Source organism: Salarias fasciatus, chromosome 23 (genome assembly GCF_902148845.1).
Source record: "Salarias fasciatus chromosome 23, fSalaFa1.1, whole genome shotgun sequence".
NCBI lineage: Eukaryota > Metazoa > Chordata > Actinopteri > Blenniiformes > Blenniidae > Salarias > Salarias fasciatus.
Window position 1 is genome coordinate 4,507,305 of NC_043766.1, and position 22,338 is coordinate 4,529,642.

Below are 22,338 nucleotides of genomic sequence, written 5' to 3' on the forward strand. Positions count from 1 at the left end.
TCAACTTTTATCAGTGGACAGAATTAGGGATGCTCCAATACCAATAAAAGTATCCGGTCTGCACGGAGCACTCGCCTCGGAAAACACTTCCCGAAGCAAAATGGTGATTATTATGTGACATAATGCATCAGGAGCTTCACCAGTACGCAAGAGAACTCGAATAACGTCTTTAAAATTAATGACAATTACAAACGCAACGCAGGCTGTAAAGTTTGTTTTGCCAAAGCCAGTTCTTTTCGTTTGTCTTTAGAGACGTCCAGCGATTCGGCCTCATCCCTTCAAGAAACTCATGCAAGCAGAAAAACGGCTAGACTCTTACCGGTCAACTATTAATGTGAAAAGTTTTCAGTTTCAGTAGAAAACAATTTGTGATTCTGTTTGGAAACTTTTCTTGTTGGCAGTTAAAAAAGGCAGTTTGTACCTCAAGCAAATTGAATTTTAATAACCAAACTACTATATTCAAGCAAAGCATTCACAGCAACAGCGAACAGACCAACTTAGACCACTATTTGGGTGCATAAAGAACACTTCCTCTCAAATGAAGTTGACAAAGTGAACACTTATCACCTGCAGGCCTTGCTGTTCGGTACATTTATGACCAAACTGTCTCTGGTATGATTTCCAAAAACAACTCTTATGATAATAATTTGGACTATAAAAACATACACATTCTAAAAATATACCTAAAATTACTCTAACTCATAAATATTTGATTATTAAAAACAAAAATCTTGATAGTCAGTAGAGTGAGTGGAGGGTGTGGTGCAGATTTGGTTGACACTGTGATGAAATGTAACTGCGACAAAAACCAGAGGAACAGGGAGACGGAGCCAGGCGTTTTTAGACAAGCATCTTCATCATCTACCTTCAAACTCGAGTGTTTAGCTCACCTTTTATTGTCGGTGGTGAGCAGTGGCGGGCTGGGGGGTGTCTTGAAGCGGGCCAGGTACTTCTCCTCCATCATGCCGTGGCAGAGCGAGAGCAGGTAGCGCTCCAGGATGATCAGGCGCCGGTGCAGCCGCAGGGCCGACAGGGTGCTCTTGGCCATCTGAGCCGAGAGGTTCTGCTGATCGTCAACCAGCACCATCAGACAGTCCTTAAGCTCCCTCTCATCTGTCAGTGCAAGGACATTAAACCGTCAAACAAATGTTGTAGTTTATTCCAAAAACACAAGGTGCCAAATGCAGAACAGAGTTTTGAATCCAATCAAATGGCGACCAAAGTTCCAAGTGAGCCAGACTAGTTGTCCCTTGGTTGGTGGTATCCATTACGTTGAATTTGCTTCATAGTCTACATACGGTTGATGTACGGAAAGTGCCTTTACATGATGGTGCATTGATCCTTCATGACACCGTCTCTGTGACAGAAGCAGTTTATAAAGCATCCAGAAGCTGTGTGATCAAGAAGTCAGACACGTCTCCAGTATCGAAGGGGAAGCAAAATGTACAAGTGAAGTTTCTGCATCCTCGTGATGCTTCTATAAATTAAGCTTTATCAAAAAGAGAAGACACTTGAAGGATACTATCAATGCACATCCTGTAGATCAGCTAAGGTCCATTCACAGGGAGCCGGTCGCAGCTTTGCATTACTACACAAGCACAAACTCCAACAAGGACTCAAACTACATCACTACACATCTATTTGACATATTATTTTAATGCTAAAGAATATGCACTCACTGATTAAAACATAAGACATTTTTTTCCAAACTGTGCCTCAAACTTCTTTTAAAAGGCATGTAGATAAAATCAACCATACATACATTTTTCACCCAATTGCATCTTAAATTGTTCACACAAACCAAAACAGTCGGGTGAGATCATATTTTTGAGCTTGACCAGTGCTAAAAAGTTTACGAATAAATTATACACATCCAAAATCAAGTGTTTGACATCTAATAGCGTCAAAAAATACCATGCATAGTTTAAGAATAAAGATCCTTTAAAAGCCAGAATTTACCATTAATTTAATACCAAACAAAACTCTCCTTTTAATCAGTTTATCTGAAATGATTTTCAGTAATTAACTGCAAACTTCACTGCACCACTGTATCTCCAGTTTCTCCTTGCTGATTAACCTATACTGTACAGAGATGCTTTGAACATGATTTTAAAAAAGCATGCTACTTTGTATGACCTCAGCTACAATAAAATACTTCTGACGTCTGGATTCGGCACACAGACTTCAACTAGAGGTATTTTTAGTCAGATGAAACCAAAGCACCTGAAACATTGAGCAGTGAAATCATTATTGCTACTCATAAATCATTACAGCCGCAGTTGAATTATTTACATTTCTATCTACAATTAAAATTTTACAATTCAGACTAACTTCAAATATTCATGCGGTATTTCAGTAAAGTTCATCATGGAAAAAAATAAATACAACTACTGATTTGTTTTTGTTTTTTTTGTTTAAGGAAAAATAAAAATTTCCACATTGAAACCGCTTTTCCGTCAACTTCGGGCACAGCCGGCCCTTTGTTCTGAACTAGCTGAAAAGGGAATGCTTTATTGTGCGTCTATACAGTAACAACGCATTGAAGGGCCAAAATAGCATGCCTGAAATCCACTTAGGCTTTATATAAGCCAGACTGGCCTGAGGTTGTGCGAGTCGCGGTACAGTCAGCTGTGCTCAGCTGTCAGAACAGATATGTATCCCAGATAGACCGACTAGTCATTTTAGACTAGCTGTGGCCAAAAGTGTCTGGTGCTGAAGTCATATCGAACTCTGCAACGCTGATCACTTCAATATAAAAAGTTTGGCTAAGAACATCAGCGCAATGAAAGAGAGCTGCAAATTTTCCAAAGGCACATCATGAAACTTTCACATGTACAACCACAAACAAAACTAGTAACTTTACCATTCTGTACATTTTTCTTTTAATTAGTTTGTATCCTGTTATTGAAGCAGTTATTAGTTTAGCAAATCTCCCTCAGTGCCTTTTATTACAGTTCTTAGAAGTCCTCACTGCATATGAAATATGAATCTGAACAGGCACCAAATGCCGACCATAGCTGTTGACTGACCAAGATATTTGACCCCACAAGTCTGCCCTCGTTTCTCTTTTAACTTGTATTTTTTTAGTCCTTCCAAGCGCAATTTTCTTTTGAATTAAAACATGATTCCCAATACAACATTTTCATGACTGTTATTATGGCAAGACCATGTCTGAACGTACTCATTAATTACCAAACCGCACATTATACTGGTACAAAAAAAAAAAAAAATCCTCCATATGTATGAACTATATGTATGAACAAGGAATCAAACATTTTGTTATGTTAACGTGACCAACAGAGATTTCAACATCTCAAACACATGCACTTTAAAAATTCTCCAAACATGGCTATCACGCATTACCGCAGCACACGATGCTACAAATTTACCAGAATCAAGACATAAACGTGTTGCTTTTCAGACTGAGCGGTGATTATGTCCATGCTCTGTGTTCGTGTTCTGCATGTCAACATATTTGGCAGATCAGATGGAGCCCTACTGCCCTAGATTGTGTTGACAACTGATCGTATTTCACTTCATTACTTCAACACTATTTCATACCTCGTGGCCACAGGCCCGAAGCATACAAATCAAGAAAAAAACAAATGAGTCAAAACTATTATTTACTAGTACATATCCCAAAGCAAAAAGACTACATACTCCCAACATTGTCTATTGAACTGTTTTAGTGCAAATCATGGCAATGATAAAGCTCAACAATATTACAGCATATTCTTAATTTAATCGACATCCAGTCCTACCGCACGTGGTTTCAATAATATCCAAAAACCAGGCGAGGTTTATCATTAAAACTGCTCATCTTGGATTTATTTCAACAAAATATAAAGACCAGCATACTGAGGAATCAGAGGGAAGCTGTCATGTGTAACGGATTCACTCAGGTCGGATCTGGAACTGCTGAGACCAACGTGTTCCTGATATCTGGCCGCACAAAGGGAAAGCAGGAAGTCTGTCGTTTGAACTTTCAGCATCAATGACAGAGCGCTCGTGCATGTAGCTCTCCTGTTACACCCGCTGTACTGCTGGATCAGTGTGATTTCCTGGCTCGCTCAATAAAACGAGCGCAAAGCAGCCAAGTAGAGACTAACAAAACCAGCATTCGCTGACCCATGTAGACCTGGCCCCATCCCCTCCCCGCCTCCCCCAACCCAATGCTTATCTCATATCGCCACAGCACGGTCCCACCCAGTCCTGCTGGTAAACACAGTTCCAGGGAGATACTGCACCCCAGCCTCACTCGCTCTCGTTCCCAACAACACTGTAATACCAACCAAGATTACACTTTGAGGTGGGTAAAAATAACCACTCAGACCTGCAGACTGCAAGCTGTCATTTCAGGGAGTCACTCCTTCACGTGCCAGCAAAACACGCCAGCATCAGGGAGGCCAGACAGATATGAGATTAACAAACACAGGGGCCAACCCTGTTTCGAAATGATCGGTACACTTGTATCTGGTCAACATCTAGGAGTTGTGAAACCTCGAGTCAGTCGGGTATTAATTACCTCTGCTCGGAAACAGAAAAATAAGTGGCACAGCAGGAGAAAAAGGAAGCATGGCAGAAGGCTGTTGAAAGTGTTCATCATGCACCCAGCAGCATTTAAACCTCGGTCAGGTAACATTCTCTCACCTGGCTGCCGGCCCCAGTCCCACGTCTCGATGATGGAGTGATGTACGGATGTAGGCGTCTCCTCCTCCTCCTTCTTGTCTTTGTCGTTTGTTTCATCCTTCTTCTGAGCGCCAAAACAATCAAGGCAATCCTCTGAAAGAGTCAAAACAATGATGGCATTTAAATTGGTCCCGGGCAACGGGGGAAAAACATTGCCCCCCACCATCCCGTCTCCAGTGTCATCCTAAGACAGCATGTAAAAGTGTCGCATGTCACGGTCACCACATGACCACACGTGTGTAAATCCGTCAGAAACGTTAGGGGCAAACAAATGTCGTGGTGACCTACCGGGGTGAGCCGATTCTTCGCCATTCAACAGGATCTCCTCATCTTTGACCATTTCATTCCACAACTCACTCAGTCCCTCTGGAGAAAACACTCGCTGCCAAAGGAAGAAAATCCAGAAAATCAGAGCGTGCACATACGAAAAGAGAAATATGTCTTTTCATGTGTCATCTGTGTCATGTTCATTGATCTCATCTTTTTAATAGGAATATTACAATATGTTAGCACTTAAACTGTTTCCAACTTTGCTATATTACCCAAAATCCACCAGGATAAGAATACTCATCATCTCAGAAAGAGAAGCATCATTAACAACGTAAACAAGGTGAAACAAACAGCAGGAGAAGCGACAGATGTCCACCTTCTACACCTCTTTATTCTGTTTAGTTTAGGGTCAAGTGACTTTGGAACCATCACAAGAAAGACTACCGCTCACATCTAAAGTCAGCTTAAGAGTCACTGACCTCACAGACAAGATGCACAGGGATTACATGCAAACTCCAAAGAGAAAGAACTGGTACCAATACGAACCCACCATCTTCTGGATTAGAGCATGCAGTTTTACTCTCTCTGATATATTGGCCTTATTAAATCCCCAATCCCTAATAAATTATTTCAAGATCAAAAGCCACATGTTAACATACAAAAACATCGTAGATCACAACATCCTGGAACACAAACAAACACACTGATGCTCACAGAGGTGGCTGCAACATAACAGGGGATGCACACTTGCTAACCAACAACGGTATTATTTGAGACTAATGGGGAACACTCCACGCAAGGCACAAGACTATGAGCTTTAACATTCGCCCCACAAGCCAAAGCAGAAATACACATTATGTGCACCAATCTGCAGTTTTTGTTTTATATTTTTTTTCTTTGCTCTGTGTGTCTGTTTAAGGTGGAGGGGGAGCAGATTCCTCTGTGCTCTCACCTAAACTTGCCTATGAAGGAATTGCTAACTTTTTCCCTGCATTTTTTGGGAATGTTAAGTGCCATGGTACAATACACATTAGGTGCTTTAAATAAAAAGCTGAACTAAGTTGAATGAGATATTTTTCTGAGAAGCTTAGTCGAGTTTCCATCTGTTTGTGCAGATATACTATGAGGAGGATTGGGACATCAACGTTCACACTAAACACAAAAAAGACCGATTCCATGCACTGTGAATTCATGCATAAAATTTAATAATAATGCATTGGTTTTATATTGCACTTTTTTGGACGCTCAACGATGCCGAGACTGACAGAAGCAAGGCCCTTCCACACCATTAGACCCTCCGACCACGACCAACTTATTCATTCACACAGGCATCCTGGTGTTCCTTTGAGGTCTCCCATCGAGGTACTGACCGAGCCCTACTACTGGACGAGCTCTGATGGCAGTTTAAATTCAGAACTTCAACACTACATCACATGTATTGAAAAACAGTGAGAAGCCTGAAGCATAAAATCAAGGGAAAATTTGTGATTTAAACTGCAGATGCACATTAGATGAAAAACACACAAGACAAACTTTGTCAAACTGGCTAAATTTGCGTCCAAAAAGAGAAAAGCTGTGTACAAATCCCAAAGCACCAAAGCATCGACACCTATACTCCAGCATTTTTTTAATTGCAGGTCACAGCACCATCTTTATACTGACATAACTGCATGTTGAACTCATATTGTGCAACCTATGTGTTGTGTGATGTCCTCATTCTTTAAAATATATTCTTATGGATCTGAGAAGTATGAAAACCCTTCCCTGATCTCTGCATTAAAAAGTCATTAAATCCAGTGTATACATCACTCACAACTACCGACAACAGATGCGTTATATTTTCTTGAGTCCTAAGTATACGAGAGCACTGCCTCCATGAATACTGAGGTGTGCAACAGAAGTGATCATCAAAACAATTTGATCATGAACATGACCAGTTATCATTCTTAGCCATTTGGCTGCATGTCTTTTTTTCTTTTCTTTTTTTGCTTACAGAAAGTCAAACATCCTCAAGTCAAAATGGATTCTTTCATCTGCTTGAATTAAAGATGAAAATCTCTGGCGTAGTATAAAAATAGCCGCTTCATCTTCTTGGTTTTAACTGATGCAAAAACACAAAAATATTTGTGCCACCAGCCTGGTAGTGCCACAGCCATGTGTGAATCTTTTGGGGTTTTTTTTTTTAAAAAATAATAAATTCATGAGCTGAATATCAACTCTGTCTTTCAAGGCTTAAATTCCTTTAATGTCAAAAACATCACAGATGACATAGAGCAGATATGCAACGATAAAGTTGCACTTCCTTGTGCACCAGACACAGAATTTAATGATGGGAAAACAGGACATCCTTCATCTATTTAACTCCTCATTTGACATTGCAAACGAATTTTCCATTTCTGAGAGAGTCTGGACAGGCTGCAATTTATGGAGGTGCAAGTTATTAAGTATCATTAAGAACTAAACCTCTATTCACATCACAGGAAACACAATAATTTGTGCAAGATGCCTGATGTAAACTACAGCCTAATGACTGAGTACATTTCTTACATGATGAAATCTATGAAGTATAACAGTGCCATTGTTCCAGATTATCAGTTTGAATGTAAGCACATTGAAATAGGGTGTAATAAGTTCAGTTGTTTGGGGTAAATAGTTGTCACACAAGAATGGACTAGACAAAAAAAGAAAAGAGGTCAAATGAAATAAACATCTCTCATCTGAAAAAAAAACTAAAGCCACAAGTATTCTGTCCAGAGCAAAAGAATGTCGATTCCCTTTAGCCTGCCCGAGTCCCTGCCTTCTGATACAACAGAAGCTTAATGCAATAATCAGATAAATTGTACTTCTTTCCAGTCACACAGCACTCAGTCCTCAGTACAATGATCTCACCACATAAGAAGCTGCACTGCCTTCTTGATGTGCACATACCTGAAAGTCCATCTTCAGCCATTTGTCATGAAATCGTATCTGAGCATCGAGGGTAAAGGATGGAGGAGGCATCGTCCCCTCGCCTCGCCTGGCTGCCAACGCAGCCAACCTGCAAGTTTAACGGAAAATAGAAAAAAAAAACAGACTTGATATTTTTAAAATATGGATCGTTAAATGACAAGAGGAGGGAGCCCGGGTTTTTGCAATGACTTCATAATAACGACACATTGCTGAACAACAATAACCAGCTCTCCAACTTAATTCATTACGCATTAAAATAGAGATCGGCACAGTCCGCATTGAGTAAAATGTGTAGAAAAAACACCACTCCAACAGTCACCATCAAACAAACACACGACCCATCGCTCAGGACCCAACAGCATGCTCAAGCCATCATTTGCAGAATAGTTAACAGATTAAATGTAAGAGTTCTGAGTAAAGTTTCTTATATATTTGAATAGAAATTGTGCAAAAAGGAAAAAAATGGAGACTTTCACTTTGCACCAAATGATTGACTCAGAGCTGGGTGTATGCTATCCGCTAATTATGCATTCGAGCACTTGACCTATTAATACCGATGCCAAAATTTTAAGATACGGTGGGAATATTTGAGCTAGCGAGGTTAATTAAATAAACGTTGTGGTTTAAGACCAATTGAGTTTTAGTGAATTATCACAGGAGACTTTTAAAGACAACTAGAATTCCAGGAGGGTTAAATGTTAGCTACCCGTAAACCTTGAAACAGTGGTTTGAGACTGGTTACCGCATATAAAAACAGTTAGTAGTGCAGTGTGTAAAAAGGCACACTGACACAGCATCATGAGGATCATAATGCAACACCCTGTGCTAATAACATTCACGTTAGCTTAGCCACACAAGCTAACCTCAACAGACGACTAGCTAGCCGAAGCTAAAGTAGCTCTCATCCTCCAGGCTCCACTGTTCGGGCTTCTCGGACGTGACACCGAATCGAGAGCGTCTCAAGGTCTGTGGCAGCTCAGCAGCACAACGAGCAACATGTCCGAATCGAGAAGGGATTTTTAACTTACCTTCTGCGTCTTCTCAGCTATTCTCGTCCCCTCAGTAGGTTTGCTGCATTAACAAGCCCTTCATTATGGAAATGATTGACAGGTGCGGACTGAGGCACGAGGCATGGAAACAAATTACGTGGTCTCAACTGGGAGACGTAGCGCGCTGGGTTTGTACCCCCGCAGCCCGTCGGGGTGGGGTTTCACTTACGGTGAATTCGAGGAGCGATTCAATCCACCCCGCCCGCTCGTACTGCTCGGTTTATTAAAACATTAGCTACTCCAAGTGTGGGGGCGGGACGTAGTAGGGGCGGGGTCGGGCCCAAGAGGCAAAATCAAGAGTGTCCGCTGGGCGGCGCCAAAGACGTCAAACGAGCGGACACCGCATTCAGTGAAGCCGAGTGAAGCTGCCGTACCGGCGTGGGCGCCATCTTGGATGGGTCCCCAGTGTGTCTACAGTTCATTCACCTCTAATGAAAAATGAGACGTGTACGCAGTATAAACAATCAGAGCTCACTGAATTTTCAGCCAATTTCCATGCAGTTTGGACAGCCACGGAGTTCTGTTTCAAGATTTGTTTGTACTGAAAATTTTGACATGTCAAAAAAAAGCTTCATCAAGGTAGCAACCCTGTCTCCTCTGAGGCCACCCACTCCCAAGATGTACTGGCTTGCAGCAGAAACACCTTCAGCAACAGATTCTTTATACCTATTTCACACTCATTTGTACAAACTACTGCAATGCACTATACACAAAAAAATCATACTTTGTATCTGTAAATAGTTTTGTTTTTCAATCGATTCTTCAAGTGTATGTTTGTTTTATTTATCTGTTTGATAATTTAATCAATGTGGTAAATTTAATTTACTGATTTAATTTGGAGCAACCACTCAGAATGAGCCCCTGGGAACAATACACTGATACTTCTCCATATTTTAGTGCTAGTTATGTATGATAAGTTTTCATATATGATTTAATCCAGGTGTATAATAAATTTATCAGTGTAATTTAATAAAATGCCATTCAAATTGTTAATTTTTTGGGATTTTTTTCTTTTATTTTTCTAATAATCTCAGACAACCTCTTGGCTTTTCCATAAAACAATATTTAGAGCTAAAACCTTGAAAAAGAGCAATTTTGCATAGTTTAACAAAGTATTTTCACATGAAAGATAACATCTACTATATGCAAAAGCACCTGTGCACATGATTCCACGCCTGCTGCTCATAACAAACTAATCGGCGTTCAAATGTGTTGAAAACTAAGTGAGATGCGATTGTTTTAATTGAGTGAAACTCTCCTCACTTGATAGAAGTGAATGTAATGAGAGAGACAAGTTGACCTTTCCAATATGGCGACCACGCTGAAGGCGCAGTGGCACTCTATGAGGTGTTTACTCGTTTTCCGTCTATAGGCGGCGCCGTATGCCACCTACAGTCTGAACTAAAAAAAAAAAGAAAAAAAAAAAGAAGCGTCAACTTGTTATCAGATCGAAGCCTTCGCAATGGATGGAGAGCCGGCGATGCAAATTGATTGGAAAGCAGGGATCGCGGTAGCGGTGGTATCTAGCTTGATCAATGGCGCCGCTTTTGTGCTTCAGAAAAAGGGGATGCTGCGCTCAAACAGCAGAGGTAGGCGGAAGAGAACAGCACAGGAAGTCACACGAGAGCAGCGGCGTAAAAAAGCGTAAAAAGTCACATTAAAATGTGTGATTTTCTTACTGTGTTGTTGTTGTCCTCCAGGAGTGTCGCACTACTTCGACGTGGTGTGGTTGAGCGGCATGGCGTGCTGTGAGTACACTGTCATCTGCAGACCCTGGATGCTCATTCATTACGGCAGCTGAGACTCTGCTCTGTGTGGCTCTTCTCCTCAGTGATTGTAGGTCAGCTCGGGAATTTCCTAGCATTCAAAATGATCCCTGCTGTGTTAGTGACATCCCTGGGGGCTCTTGGAGTGCTGTTTGGGTGAGTTTCAAAACTGGACTGAGAATAGCCTTCAACAGTCAAGAAGAGTTGTTAGATCCCACACAGAGAACCTCACAATGTTGACATCTCCCATTGATTCAGGCCCTTTAATCCAATCATTCCTAACCTGGGGGGCAGCCTCCACCAGAGGAGTGCCAAAGGTTCATAGGAGGTTTCCAAAGCCCTTTTGATTTCAAGGTGTATTGCATTTTTTTTTTTTGTACATTTTGAAAATAGATAAGTCTGGATTAAAATCATTCATGTCACAAAATTACTCAGTTATACATTTAAAGTATATACGTGTGTCTTTTGTGGTGAAAAACTGACAAATGAAAGTTTGAAACAGCAAGCTGAATCAGCACCAGACTACAAAACGCCCCGGAACAGAGGGGAAACCCAAATAGTTCATCTTCACAGAAAAGGAACTCATTGTCACAAAATATAAGAAAGAAACTGTATTTCACCTTATTAAATTGGATTTTTAAATTTCATATACACATCCAAGTAAGGTAGTGAAAGCAATCTACTGTCAATCTTTACGGCATAAAAATAGGCTGACCAGGCTTGTTTCTTCTCTAATGTACTGTCGATTCTGGAAAAGTATTGATTAGTGTCAATTCCTCACACTTTGACTTCACAGGGCTGTGCTCGCTTCATGGATCTTGCAAGAATCCTTCAACATCCTGGGGAAGCTCGCCTGTGTGCTGTGTTGCTGTGGTTCGGTCAACCTTATCCTTAAATGTCCTGACCAACAGGAAATATCCTGGTTGGATCTGCTGGAGCGGCTGCAGGATAAAGGTGGCATTTCGGTTTTGTCTTAACCTCATGTTGCGTTAGTAGTTAGCAGTTTTGCCTCTATATGTGGAGTTTGCATATTGTGCCTTTGCATATGCCGGTTTTCTCCAGTTCTCTGGTGCTTGTAGGTGTGAATGTGAGTGTCTGTGACAATCTGTCTCACTGTGTTTGCCCTGTGATGGACTGATGGACTGTACAGGTTTCATAATGCCTTGTCTTGTGAAGTGAAGTGAAGAAGAATAACATGAACATCAACTGTAAGGTGTATTTATACAGCTGTAATGGATAAGACTCGAATCAGGAAGAAGAACTTGTTCCTGTTCATTGTTGACGTATAGGTTCAGCTTTTCTTATGCTGGCAACTTCCTTCTGTGATTACCATTTATCTCAATGACAACATAGAGGGATTTTATTTTGTTTTCTTGCTAGAATTGATTCTGAAACACATTGTCAGTGTGGGATTTTACCAAGAAAAAAGCTACACTACACAGTCAACATTGTAAGACCCTGATGTTATGCTTTTGGTTTTGGTTTTTTTGTTTTGTTTTTTTGCATATGCCACATGCACACCAAAGACATCCTGAGTGTTTTTATATATCATGGTCAAAGACACAGTTTTGAGTAACACCTTCCTTCGGAGCAGGTTTTTGTTTTGGTCATCTGGGCATGACGACGTAGAGAGACGTGTCAAATTGCACACGCTTGTTCCAGAGTGTCAGCAGACACAACAATCAAAACAAAGACGGCTCTGTCGGAGGTGGTCAATCAGAAGTGTGATGTTAATGAAAAACAGATATTTTTGGAGCATTTGTGCAGCTGGGAATTCATAAAATATACAATTCCTATTACCCAGTCCAAAGCACAATCCTCAAAAAACACTGAGCTTCTAAAAAATTAGCCCCACATGAAAATCTGCATATAAGTGACAGGTTCTGTTGCCATAACTGAAAAATCAAACACAGAGATGAAGTGACACTTGCAGAGCCAGTGTTAACCAGTCACGTCACACATAATACAAATGTGACTCTGTTTCCCACAGACACTGAACTGAGAGGCAACATTCAAGGCTGCTATGATACACATGGAGATTTTTGGGGAGCAATTTGTACACCTTATCATGATGGAGATACAGAGAATTAAAAAAAAATAAAAGTACAAATAATACACCAACCTTTGAAACTTTTTAAAACGCTAATCTGTGAACATCCTCTCAAATTAATTTCCAATCATGGAAATGTGATTGACACAGGATCTTTCTTTCAGGCTTTCTGTTTGGGGCTTACGTGTTCTCTGTATCTGTGTATTTTTTCTCCAGATACTCCAACTTTCTTCCACAATCGAAAGACATGCTTGATGTTTAAGTTTACCTGGCTGTGGTTGTGAGACTGTTGTCTTTCTGTGATACACTGGTGGCATTTCCATTTTTAAATTAATGGATGACTTTCTGTTTTCTCCTCCTCCAGTGTTTGTAGGCTACATGCTCCTGGTGACCCTGCTGGTGGTCACTCTCATTGTGCTGGTCGCTCCAGCCTATGGAAGGTCATACATCTTGGTCTACGTCGCCATCTGCTCCCTTCTGGGAGCTTTCACGGTTCCCAGCTGCAAAGGGCTGCACCTGGTTGGTGCAGAGATCTTTCGCGAGGGCGGCCCGTCGGACGACAGGGCCTGGCCTCTGTTCCTGGGCCTGCTGGGCACACTGGTCGTCAGCATCCGCACTCAGCTGTACTTCATCCAAGAGTCTCTGAAATACTTCAGCTCCAACATGTTCCAGGCCATTTACTTTGTGATGTTCACATTCACTGTCAGCTTTACCTCTGCTCTTCTTTTCAAGGAGTGGACCGCACTGACTGTGATCGACCGCTGTGCCATGCTCTGTGCTCTGATCACGGTGTGTGTCGGGGTTGTGCTGCTGTGCATTTCTCAGGAGGAGGCTTTGAAGAAGAAGAAAGCACCATAAAGCAGAATGATCTGAGGCAGTTTTTACAATACTTTCATGAAAGAGTGCATTTTTACAAACTTCCACTTTGAATTACCTAATACTCGGTATAAATGAAAATTACAGGGTTTTTTGCTTCCTCTTTGCTCATTTTCTCATCAGTATCATAAGCGCTTTCCAATTCTGCGTATGGATGCAAAAGTACTGTACCTGCTGCTTCATAGCTTTAAAAAAAAAAACAGCAGCATTGGCATTAAATATCAACTCAAATAGGCAGTGTGAAATTGATCAGAAATAAAAACCAAATATTAAAAATGCTCTCTCTTAATGCTGAAGTTAAATACCACATGGATACTGTTTCATGAAGTCTTTAAGATGAGCTTGCCTGGAAAAAAAAAGTATTCTCCACACATAATCCACACATAATACAGATTGTGATTGTTTTCCTAATTTTAATTTTTTTTGTTTTGTTTTACTTGTAATCATTCCTGCATTCATTTCACTGATACTTAATACCTGTGATTATATTTGTAATTATTATGGGAGCTATGATTTAATCTCAGCTGAGCCTCAAGCTGGTAATGCAGCACGACCAAAAAAGGGACTCGGGTGAATTTTTCAAATGATGTATTTTTTATGCATTTCTAATAATTGCCAAAGAAGAACTTACCTTTATATGTTTGTCATTCCTCTCAGTGCCTTTTGTCTCAGTATTGGATCACCTGTGCTTTGACTTATTCAGCATCCCTGTCAATTATTCAGGGTAACTTCAGAAGTAGTTTCTGTCACTGAAGTTGTGTTGTAGAATCTGAGTGTCGGTGAACAACGGGTACTTTGTCCAAACGGAAGATCTGTGAAGCTGATTCCAAATATTAATACTTTTTTGTTATCAGCGCCATATTTTACATTAATATATTAAATCTGAATGTTGTGCAATTAGTGCTTTGGGCACCGTGGGTTACTTTAACTAAAATATTATTGGTACATTATGATTATGTATGACTGACTTTTATTAATTAAATATTGACCTTTTCAGACTTGCAGCTAAAAATGATGATTTTGTCATAGTGTTTTTTTATGGTCTTAAAGATGTTACACGATTGTGAGTGGCAGTCCTTTAACAATTAAAACTGTTTTGCTACCTAAAAAGAACCTTGTTTTCTCTCCTCCGACAGAGCTGTTTGGTCAGTGCAGCTAAAATTATTCACATGTAAAACACACAATACTGTCTGAATGAGTGAAGATTGATATTCTGTTGATCTGATAATAAAACCTCATCCTACTACTACATGTTACGATTATGAGATAATCATCTTACTTTTTCATTGCAGACTTTAAGACAAATATTTTTATTCTAATTTCAAATACAGCCCAGCTTTATGACATTTTACATTGTCATCATTTTTTTAAGTGACCTTATTTGAGATGTTTCAAGCAAAATGAAATGATGAAGTTCCCTGAAGAAGGTTTACAAGAAAAAGTCAAAAGTTTTAACAAGGAGTGACACTGGAAAATTGAAAATGTTACAAAAGGCAGCACCATTCTGATTTCTTAATGTTCACATAAATGCATCAAATTAAACAGATTAAATTGCTACGTTATGTTAGATGAAAAAAGCAGAGCAATGAAGAATCACTCGTTGCACCAAAATGCAGTCAGAAAACACTGGCCACAAATGCCTAATTTTCTTTCTTTGTACATTTCAGGTTCAGGTTTCATTTGTACTTACTTGTATTGAAACAAAGGGGAACATTTGGAGTTGTGGTTATTCAAAGATTAACATACTGTCACTTTCAAGCCACTTCAGGTTAAACTGTCAACAAGAACACTTTTATATTTAGAAACAAAAAAATCTTTGAAATGAAAGTTTTAGGCTGAAAAAAATTACAACTTTACATTTTATTGCATCCCAGAAAATCTATTCTATGATGAACAGACTAATTTCAGATGTTTTGCTCCTTTTTAAATTTCAATTTAATTTGTGAGTTAACATTAAACAAGGAAAGCATGCATTTGTCAAGGTGAATGTAGCCACACCTAAAAAAGCGTTTTTCACTTCTGACTTTTTTCATAATAAAACACACACGCACACTCACAAAATTCAGATTTTTGCTTAGAATTGTGTGATTTAAGTCAGGACTTTGATGTTTTAATCAGAATTTAAGAATTACAGTTAGAATTCTGATCCATTGATCGAATGAGATAATCAGGACCTAATGGGTGCAACCAGTTTCTAACTGGGCATCAATCAAAACAGCTGATCCTTTGATCGAAAGAGACAACCTGGACCCAGCAGGCAGTTTACTTAACCCCAGGCTTCTACCATGTAGAACCAGCTCCCAGTTTTGCTTCAGTCCTCTCCTTTTACTGGACATGTTGCACTTCTATGTGTCATTGACCATTGTCTCTGTTGTAGTCTATGAACTGTCTCCCTCCTGCAGTCCCCCCCAGGTTCCCTGAGGGTCATCATCTGAGGACTCCTGAATCAAGAGGAGCATTGCTGAGTTGACACAAGCAATGTACATGTTTGTCTTATCATTTACTCCCTTTCTGTCTCTTCACCCCAACCAGAGTAGCAGAAAGCTGCCACCTCTGAGCCTGCTTCTGCAGGTTTCTTCCTTTTAAAAGGGAGTTTTTCCTTTCCACAGTACCTTATTCTTGCATATGTGGATCTGTTGAGTTTTCTCTGTAAAAGTGTCTAGAAATGACTATGTTGTAATTAGTGCTGCATGAATAAAGCTGAATTGAATTGAATTGAATTGAATTAATTCAGACTTTTTCTCAGAACAGTGACCTTTTTCTTTTAAAGGAACATGTCGTTGTATTCACAACTCATTTGTCACCCAGAACTCATCCCTTTTTGTCACAGTTGTGAGATATGAATCAGAAATCTGACTTTCCTCTCAAAGAATTTGGAGATTTAAATTTTTAATTTTTAGTTATTACTACTAAATTTGGGGACTCATGTCATAATTCTGGCATTTTTCCAATTTTTTCCTCGGAATTACTAGATTTGTGACCAAATTCCAACTTTTTGTGTTTATCCAGTGCTTGAAACTTTGTTTGCCTGAATTGTGAGATTTGAATCCGAAATCTGATTTTATTCTCAGAATTCAGATTGTTTTTCTAACAGACTATTGATTGATGATTCTAGTAAGCTTGAACTATTTGTGATTATTTTGATCAATGGAGCCACTTCTTCAATAACTTCCGCCTTCCTCGTGCTGATTATAGACGCATTAATAATAAATAACGGGACAGTTCCCTTAAATCTTATTGATTGACGGGTGTGTTTCCCTCCCTCCGCTGTGGCATCGTGCTGTTCACGTTATTCCCTCCCTCCGCTGTAACGCCGTGCCATTCGCTTTACATTGGCGTCGCGGCTCTTCGGAGTCCCGGTAGGCTCGCACAGTTCGGGGCTGCGGTGTCGGGTTGCTGCGGAGGCTCCGTGCGTGCGGTTCAGCGCTCCAGCCTGCGGAGGGCACAGCGAGCAGCAGCGGCCGCCCCTCTGCTGATAAGCAGAAGAAGAGCGCGGCGGTGCGGCAGTCGTCGGGCAGAAGGTCGGAGCGTGTCGGTGCGGCGGCGGGCTGAGCGGGGAGCACCGAGCGGGAATACCATGGCGATCTGCGGAGCCACCAAGCGGGATAGCTGCTAAGCTAAGCACCGTCCTCCGCGTCCGGCTCGGAGGGGACCCACCACCGGCGAGCAGGTATTGTGAGCGCTTCTTCAGCCCGAAGCGGAGCTTCTCAGTCACCGATAGCCGCCGAGCAGTTAGCCCGTCCCGGGCGGAAGCTAACACGGCTAGCGAAGGAGCCAGCTACACGCGGCTCAGTCCCTGTACATTTCACTGAGTGCCACGCAGTGGAGCTGGGATGGCTCGAAGTTACGTCCCGAGGAGTGTATTTTCAGAAAACAGCCGGGTTAATTGTTAAATCCACACGGCGGAAGGCAGCCGGAGGCTAGCTCCGGTTGGTTGCACGTAGCGTGCCCAGGTTACCATGCACCTCGGTGGCGTGCAACTTCCTGAATTCCTGAGTCTTGAATTAAGCATATTTACATAGCAGGAGCCAGAGTTGCACAAGGCTTGAGTGTGAGTGTGTGCAACACCCAAAACAACCGGTTTGCTTGCCAGCACTAGCTTCGGCATGTTTGCATGCGATCAGACGGCAGTGAGGCTCGGTAGAGACAAATGGTGCTGCTTCTCTCATGGACTCCTCTAACTTGTCACACCGTGGTTTTCCACTTTGTAGTGTCTCCTGTGAGCACGGTGGGTCCCTGCTGTGGTGGTGATGCTGAGGCTGGCTTCACATTGAGACTTTTTCATTGACTCTCTTCTGGTCTGTGTTTTCTCAGGTGTCTGGGCTGCCCAGGATTGTAGCGTCGGTCAGCATCTGCACTGCTTGATCGTAAATGTGACAGACCGCAGCAACTCATCCAGCCTCACTATGGGTCAGGACAGAGGGAAGTATGATTTCTACATCGGTCTGGGGCTGGCTATCAGTTCCAGCATCTTCATTGGCGGCAGCTTCATCCTCAAGAAGAAAGGACTCCTCAGACTGGCCAGGAAAGGGTCCATGAGGGCAGGTGATAACCATTTTCCCTCTCTTGAGTGTCTGGTGTTGGTCACAAGTCGTCTCAAGGGACATATTGTTCAACTCAGCTGTTTCAAGGCACTCCCTTCTCAAGTTGTGCAACAGCTGGCTGCCAGTGTTGAGTTCAGTCCTGTGGAAATACTCTGGCTTTCTTGTCCTTACATTTCAGGCTTGTCTGGTTCCGCCAACAACACGTGTGAGGGTGTGTGTTTATGTTTGTGTGAGTCTGAGTCATCAATACACTCTTGACACCTAGAAATGATTAATTTTAGTGCTTTACTTGACCTTCGGCTCAAATTGATTGCAGCCACCTGACTTTCAGCCTGCGCCCGCTGTTGCACAACTGAGATTTTGTTTTTATGCAAGTTTTATGTAAATAAGTAGCTTCACGTGGAAGACTATACCATTTATTGTTTTTGCTTTCAGGTCAGGGTGGCCACGCATATCTGAAGGAATGGCTATGGTGGGCTGGTTTATTATCAAGTAAGTGATGAAGTGCTCACACTTTTGGGACTTCTCTGCAGCTTTCATGAGACAAGGTTGAAAACAATTTGTGTTTTTGTTTGCAATTTAGAATTACTTCAAATTTAAAATGTAACTAAATATGATACAAGGAAACTACAGTAATGACCCAATTCCTTTGTGTTGTGCTGTAGATAAGGGTGTTGAACTTAGTAAGTCAACCTTGCTTGGCCAATCTTGTGAATCCAGTGTTTAGTTTGTCCTGTGTCCAGCAAGAAAAGTGTCACATGGACGAGGTAAGCTGTACAAAGTCTGCGAAACTTTGGTTCACAAACTAAAAGTGACTCAGAAATGAGAAAAAGCTCAGCTGACTGCGACCTAATGCATGAAAGTCATGTTCAGAACGTAACATGAACACCTTTGAATTAAGTTTTCATGCAAGATGAAACTCAATGCCCTGAAAAATGTGTGGTGATCATTTTAAGACACTTAGATCGTTCAGTAAACAGTATTGATGATGACGGACATGTCAAACGCATGTATTACGTAACTGATATATTGCATTTTTCCATATAAAGTGCTTCAATAAAAACATACAGTGTATATAAAAGATTGGTTGGAAGAGTAGTTAATGACACTGCACAGATTGGACCTTCTTAGCAATGGCAGTGCAAACAAACAAAAAAATCCATTCAAGAAAAATTTAAAGGTTGAAACTAGTTGTTCGAAGCACATCTTGCATGTTCATGAGTGAAATGTAGCTTGACTAGTGTGTGCAGCAAATCCCCTTTCCTGTCATGTCAAATTAGTGCAGCCTCTTTCCCATAGTATGAACAGGTGTGTGTTGACTTTAGCATTTCGGAGCACTCCCTGCTGATTCTGAGATAATATTTGAGTCTTCCCGGTGATTTGGTTTTGCCTCAACGCCCTGTACTCTTGGCTTTCTTTGCTGGGGTGATCGGTGGGAGGGGTTGTTTGTAATCTACACTATTGATTCATCTTTTGTAGCAGTTGCAGTCTGGCTCTGCCAACAGCAGACAAAGGGCAAGATAACACCTGGTTCTCAGTCCATCACAGGACTGGCACTGAGAAGGAAAAAGACAGAAATATAACCAATTAAGCAGGATGTTGAGGGACAACTGGGTTCCTGGATTGTGTTCAGAAGCCAGAATACATGGAGAAAACCCACACAAACACATGGATAAAGAACATAGAGACTCCTCTCCTCACAGAAAGCCATTGTTGAGGTTAGCAGCAGGAACATTCTTACTGCGAGGCAACACTGCTAACCACTGTGCTCCTGGGACACTGCATCGAATTTACAACACACATGTAACAGACGTCCACTGATGTATTTCTGGTGAGGTCCACAGTTTTCAAAAAATCTCACTGAAAAGTTAATTGTTTCGCCAGTTCCTTCTACGCCCATAGCGTGTGCCAATATGAAGTGCAACGTTGAAAAATGTTCTTTTTGATCAGAGCTTAAAATCATTACCATTTAAGCTTGATGAGAAAAACTGCAACCTCATGAAATATATTTTGAGATAGATCGATTATTATTTTTTTTAACTTATGGGTTGAATTCTACATGATTAGAAAAAGTCTGACAAATATTGGTTCATACTTGTTTGAACTTTCCCCCCGTTCTTAGTTTGAAAGAAATGTCTCTCTCCTTCCTTTTACACCGGAAGTGTTTCTGCCGGACACGCTGCTCTCCAGTTTGTATTCTAAGGAGTTCAGATATATATTAAAACTTTGATCCAAATGTATAATCTTAACTACTGCACCACAGTAAACGTCAGACGTCTATCCTGTGTCTGCCTCTGTATTTGTTCTCCTTGCGCCTGGTGGTTAACTCTGTCCTGACCTTTCACAGTGGGAGCCGGGGAAGCGGCCAACTTTGCAGCGTACGCCTTCGCTCCCGCCACGCTGGTCACTCCGCTGGGAGCGCTCAGTGTGCTTGTCAGGTAAACACACCAGCCGCTGCGCAACAGACACACTTAAGCTCCACTTGGGTTTGTGAATTGGCCGGCGGGCGGACAGCAGAGTCACCTGGCTGAAGCGTGACTTGTCATTGCAGCGCGGTGCTGTCGTCGTACTTCCTGACGGAGCGGCTAAACCTGCACGGGAAGCTGGGCTGCCTGCTCAGCATACTGGGCTCCACCACCATGGTCATCCACGCTCCTCAAGAGGAAGAGATCAGCAGTCTGGAGGACATGGCGAAGAAGCTGGTGGATCCGGGTACGAAAGGCATTGTTTATTGTGCTGAGCTGTTTCCTGTCATGGCTGGCTTCTTTTGGGTTGCCAGGTTTCAGAATCATGTCTACTTTTTGCAGCTGTATAGAAAATATCCTAAAAGTAGTAAATATCAGCACTGTGGGCCGATCTTACTTGGCTCTGAATTGACTTTGTTACAGTTTGGATGTTACCGAGGGCAATCCCTGGGAATCCTTTTCTTCTTCTGTTTTAGACACTTCTGAAACTGAGCGACTCCGTTTCTCTCTAACAGCTGTAGTAGGCACCTTAATCCACTCTGCCTAATGACACTAAAACACACTTTAAACAATCTGTCGCTCCAGATCCAGACATTTGTGTCACTCACACAATCAGAAATGGATGTAATAGTGGTTGGTTTGTTTTTAAATGCTGAAGTTGTAGTAGGAACAGGTTACCAACACTGAAACATCCAGCTCAGACCGTCTCTTCTCTTGCTTTGACAGGGTTCGTACTGTTTGCCACCCTGGTTATCATCGTGGCTCTCATCTTCATATTTGTGGTGGGGCCCCGTCACGGTCAGACCAACATCCTGGTCTACATCACCATCTGCTCGGTGATCGGGGCGTTGTCGGTGTCCTGCGTTAAAGGACTGGGCATCGGCATCAAGGAGGCCATCGCCGGCAAAAACGTGGTGAAGAACCCGCTGGCGTGGGTGCTGCTCCTGAGCCTGGTGGCCTGCGTGAGCACGCAGATCAACTACCTGAACAAGGCCTTGGACATATTCAACACGTCCCTGGTGACGCCCATCTACTACGTGTTCTTCACCACGTCCGTGCTCACCTGCTCCGCCATCCTCTTCAAGGAGTGGGAGCACATGGGCGCCGACGACGTGATCGGCACGCTCAGCGGCTTCTTCACAATCATCGTGGGCATCTTCCTGCTCCACGCCTTCAAAGACGTTAGCGTCAGCCTGGCCACGCTCGCCGTGTCCATGAGGAAGGAGGAGCGCGGCTTCCCCACGGCCAACGGCATGTCGTCCCACGGCACGTACGAACTGCTCCACAGCGAGACCATGGAGGACGTGGAGGACCGGGAAATGGGCTCGCCGTTCGACAGCGTCTCCAGGAGGAACGGGGCAATGACTTCAGCGCTGGATCATTGAGGAAGATCCTTCTCCGCCCCGTGGACCGGGCCACGGCTCACTAAGACAATCAGCTGTACGCGGAGGCCGTCTCCAACTGACCAGTGGATTGTATTCGTTTTGATTTGCCTTACTTTTTCCTGAATATGACCCAGTCATATCCAGTCAGTTCGATCTTGATTTCATTCCTCTGTAGCGCTGTAAATATGTTTTCTAAAAGACTTGTTTTGCTATCTGTGAAGCATAGCCATGCACTGACTTACTTTCTATAAATCAAAAAGATAAAGTTTAATATATATATTCTATACGAGGTCTT

The 22,338-nt window shown here is 42.0% G+C and overlaps 3 protein-coding genes across 5 annotated transcripts in view; 2 read left to right on the plus strand and 1 right to left on the minus strand.

Moving 5' to 3' along the window:
* The window catches only part of herc2 (HECT and RLD domain containing E3 ubiquitin protein ligase 2), a 48,586-nt gene extending 39,519 nt beyond the window's left edge, over nt 1-9,067 (minus strand). For both annotated transcript variants that reach the window (XM_030083839.1, XM_030083838.1), the window contains exons 1-5: nt 8,937-9,067; nt 7,888-7,996; nt 4,978-5,071; nt 4,651-4,782; nt 891-1,113 (exon numbers count right to left, since the gene is read on the minus strand). In XM_030083839.1, coding sequence (XP_029939699.1) covers nt 891-1,113; nt 4,651-4,782; nt 4,978-5,071; nt 7,888-7,959 — 521 coding nt within the window. In that variant the 5' untranslated portion in view covers nt 7,960-7,996; nt 8,937-9,067. The remainder of the gene's footprint in view (nt 1-890; nt 1,114-4,650; nt 4,783-4,977; nt 5,072-7,887; nt 7,997-8,936) is intronic.
* Nucleotides 9,068-10,353: 1,286 nt separating this feature from the next.
* On the plus strand, nt 10,354-13,837 carry nipa1 (NIPA magnesium transporter 1). Its single transcript, XM_030083264.1, has 6 exons — nt 10,354-10,546; nt 10,658-10,705; nt 10,789-10,879; nt 11,520-11,677; nt 13,138-13,698; nt 13,739-13,837. The coding sequence occupies exons 1-5, from the start codon at nt 10,420-10,422 to the stop codon at nt 13,629-13,631; spliced, it is 918 nt and encodes a 305-aa protein (XP_029939124.1). The 5' UTR covers nt 10,354-10,419; the 3' UTR covers nt 13,632-13,698; nt 13,739-13,837.
* Nucleotides 13,838-16,991: 3,154 nt separating this feature from the next.
* nipa2 (NIPA magnesium transporter 2) lies at nt 16,992-22,327 on the plus strand. Of its 2 annotated transcripts, none has more exons than XM_030082819.1 (6): nt 16,992-17,319; nt 17,964-18,194; nt 18,629-18,685; nt 20,541-20,631; nt 20,745-20,905; nt 21,385-22,327. In XM_030082819.1, exons 2-6 carry the CDS (start codon nt 18,056-18,058, stop codon nt 22,041-22,043), a joined length of 1,107 nt encoding a protein of 368 aa, XP_029938679.1. In that variant the 5' UTR covers nt 16,992-17,319; nt 17,964-18,055; the 3' UTR covers nt 22,044-22,327. The 2 variants fall into 2 exon arrangements, with proteins under 2 accessions (XP_029938679.1, XP_029938678.1); XM_030082818.1 differs by lacking the exon at nt 16,992-17,319 and adding an exon at nt 17,720-17,877.
* The last annotated feature ends 11 nt before the right edge of the window (nt 22,328-22,338 follow it).

What these genes read in the sequence shown, in the direction of transcription:
- nipa1 (XM_030083264.1), top strand. Translation starts at nt 10,420, where the DNA reads ATGGATGGAGAGCCGGCGATGCAAATTGATTGGAAAGCAGGGATCGCG. An exon ending in GCTGCGCTCAAACAGCAGAG is followed by an intron (nt 10,547 to 10,657) that starts GTAGGCGGAAGA and finishes GTTGTCCTCCAG; the next exon opens with GAGTGTCGCACTACTTCGAC. An exon ending in GTTGAGCGGCATGGCGTGCT is followed by an intron (nt 10,706 to 10,788) that starts GTGAGTACACTG and finishes TCTTCTCCTCAG; the next exon opens with TGATTGTAGGTCAGCTCGGG.
- nipa2 (XM_030082818.1), top strand. Translation starts at nt 17,817, where the DNA reads ATGGACTCCTCTAACTTGTCACACCGTGGTTTTCCACTTTGTAGTGTC. An exon ending in TAGTGTCTCCTGTGAGCACG is followed by an intron (nt 17,878 to 17,963) that starts GTGGGTCCCTGC and finishes GTGTTTTCTCAG; the next exon opens with GTGTCTGGGCTGCCCAGGAT. An exon ending in GAAAGGGTCCATGAGGGCAG is followed by an intron (nt 18,195 to 18,628) that starts GTGATAACCATT and finishes TTTTGCTTTCAG; the next exon opens with GTCAGGGTGGCCACGCATAT.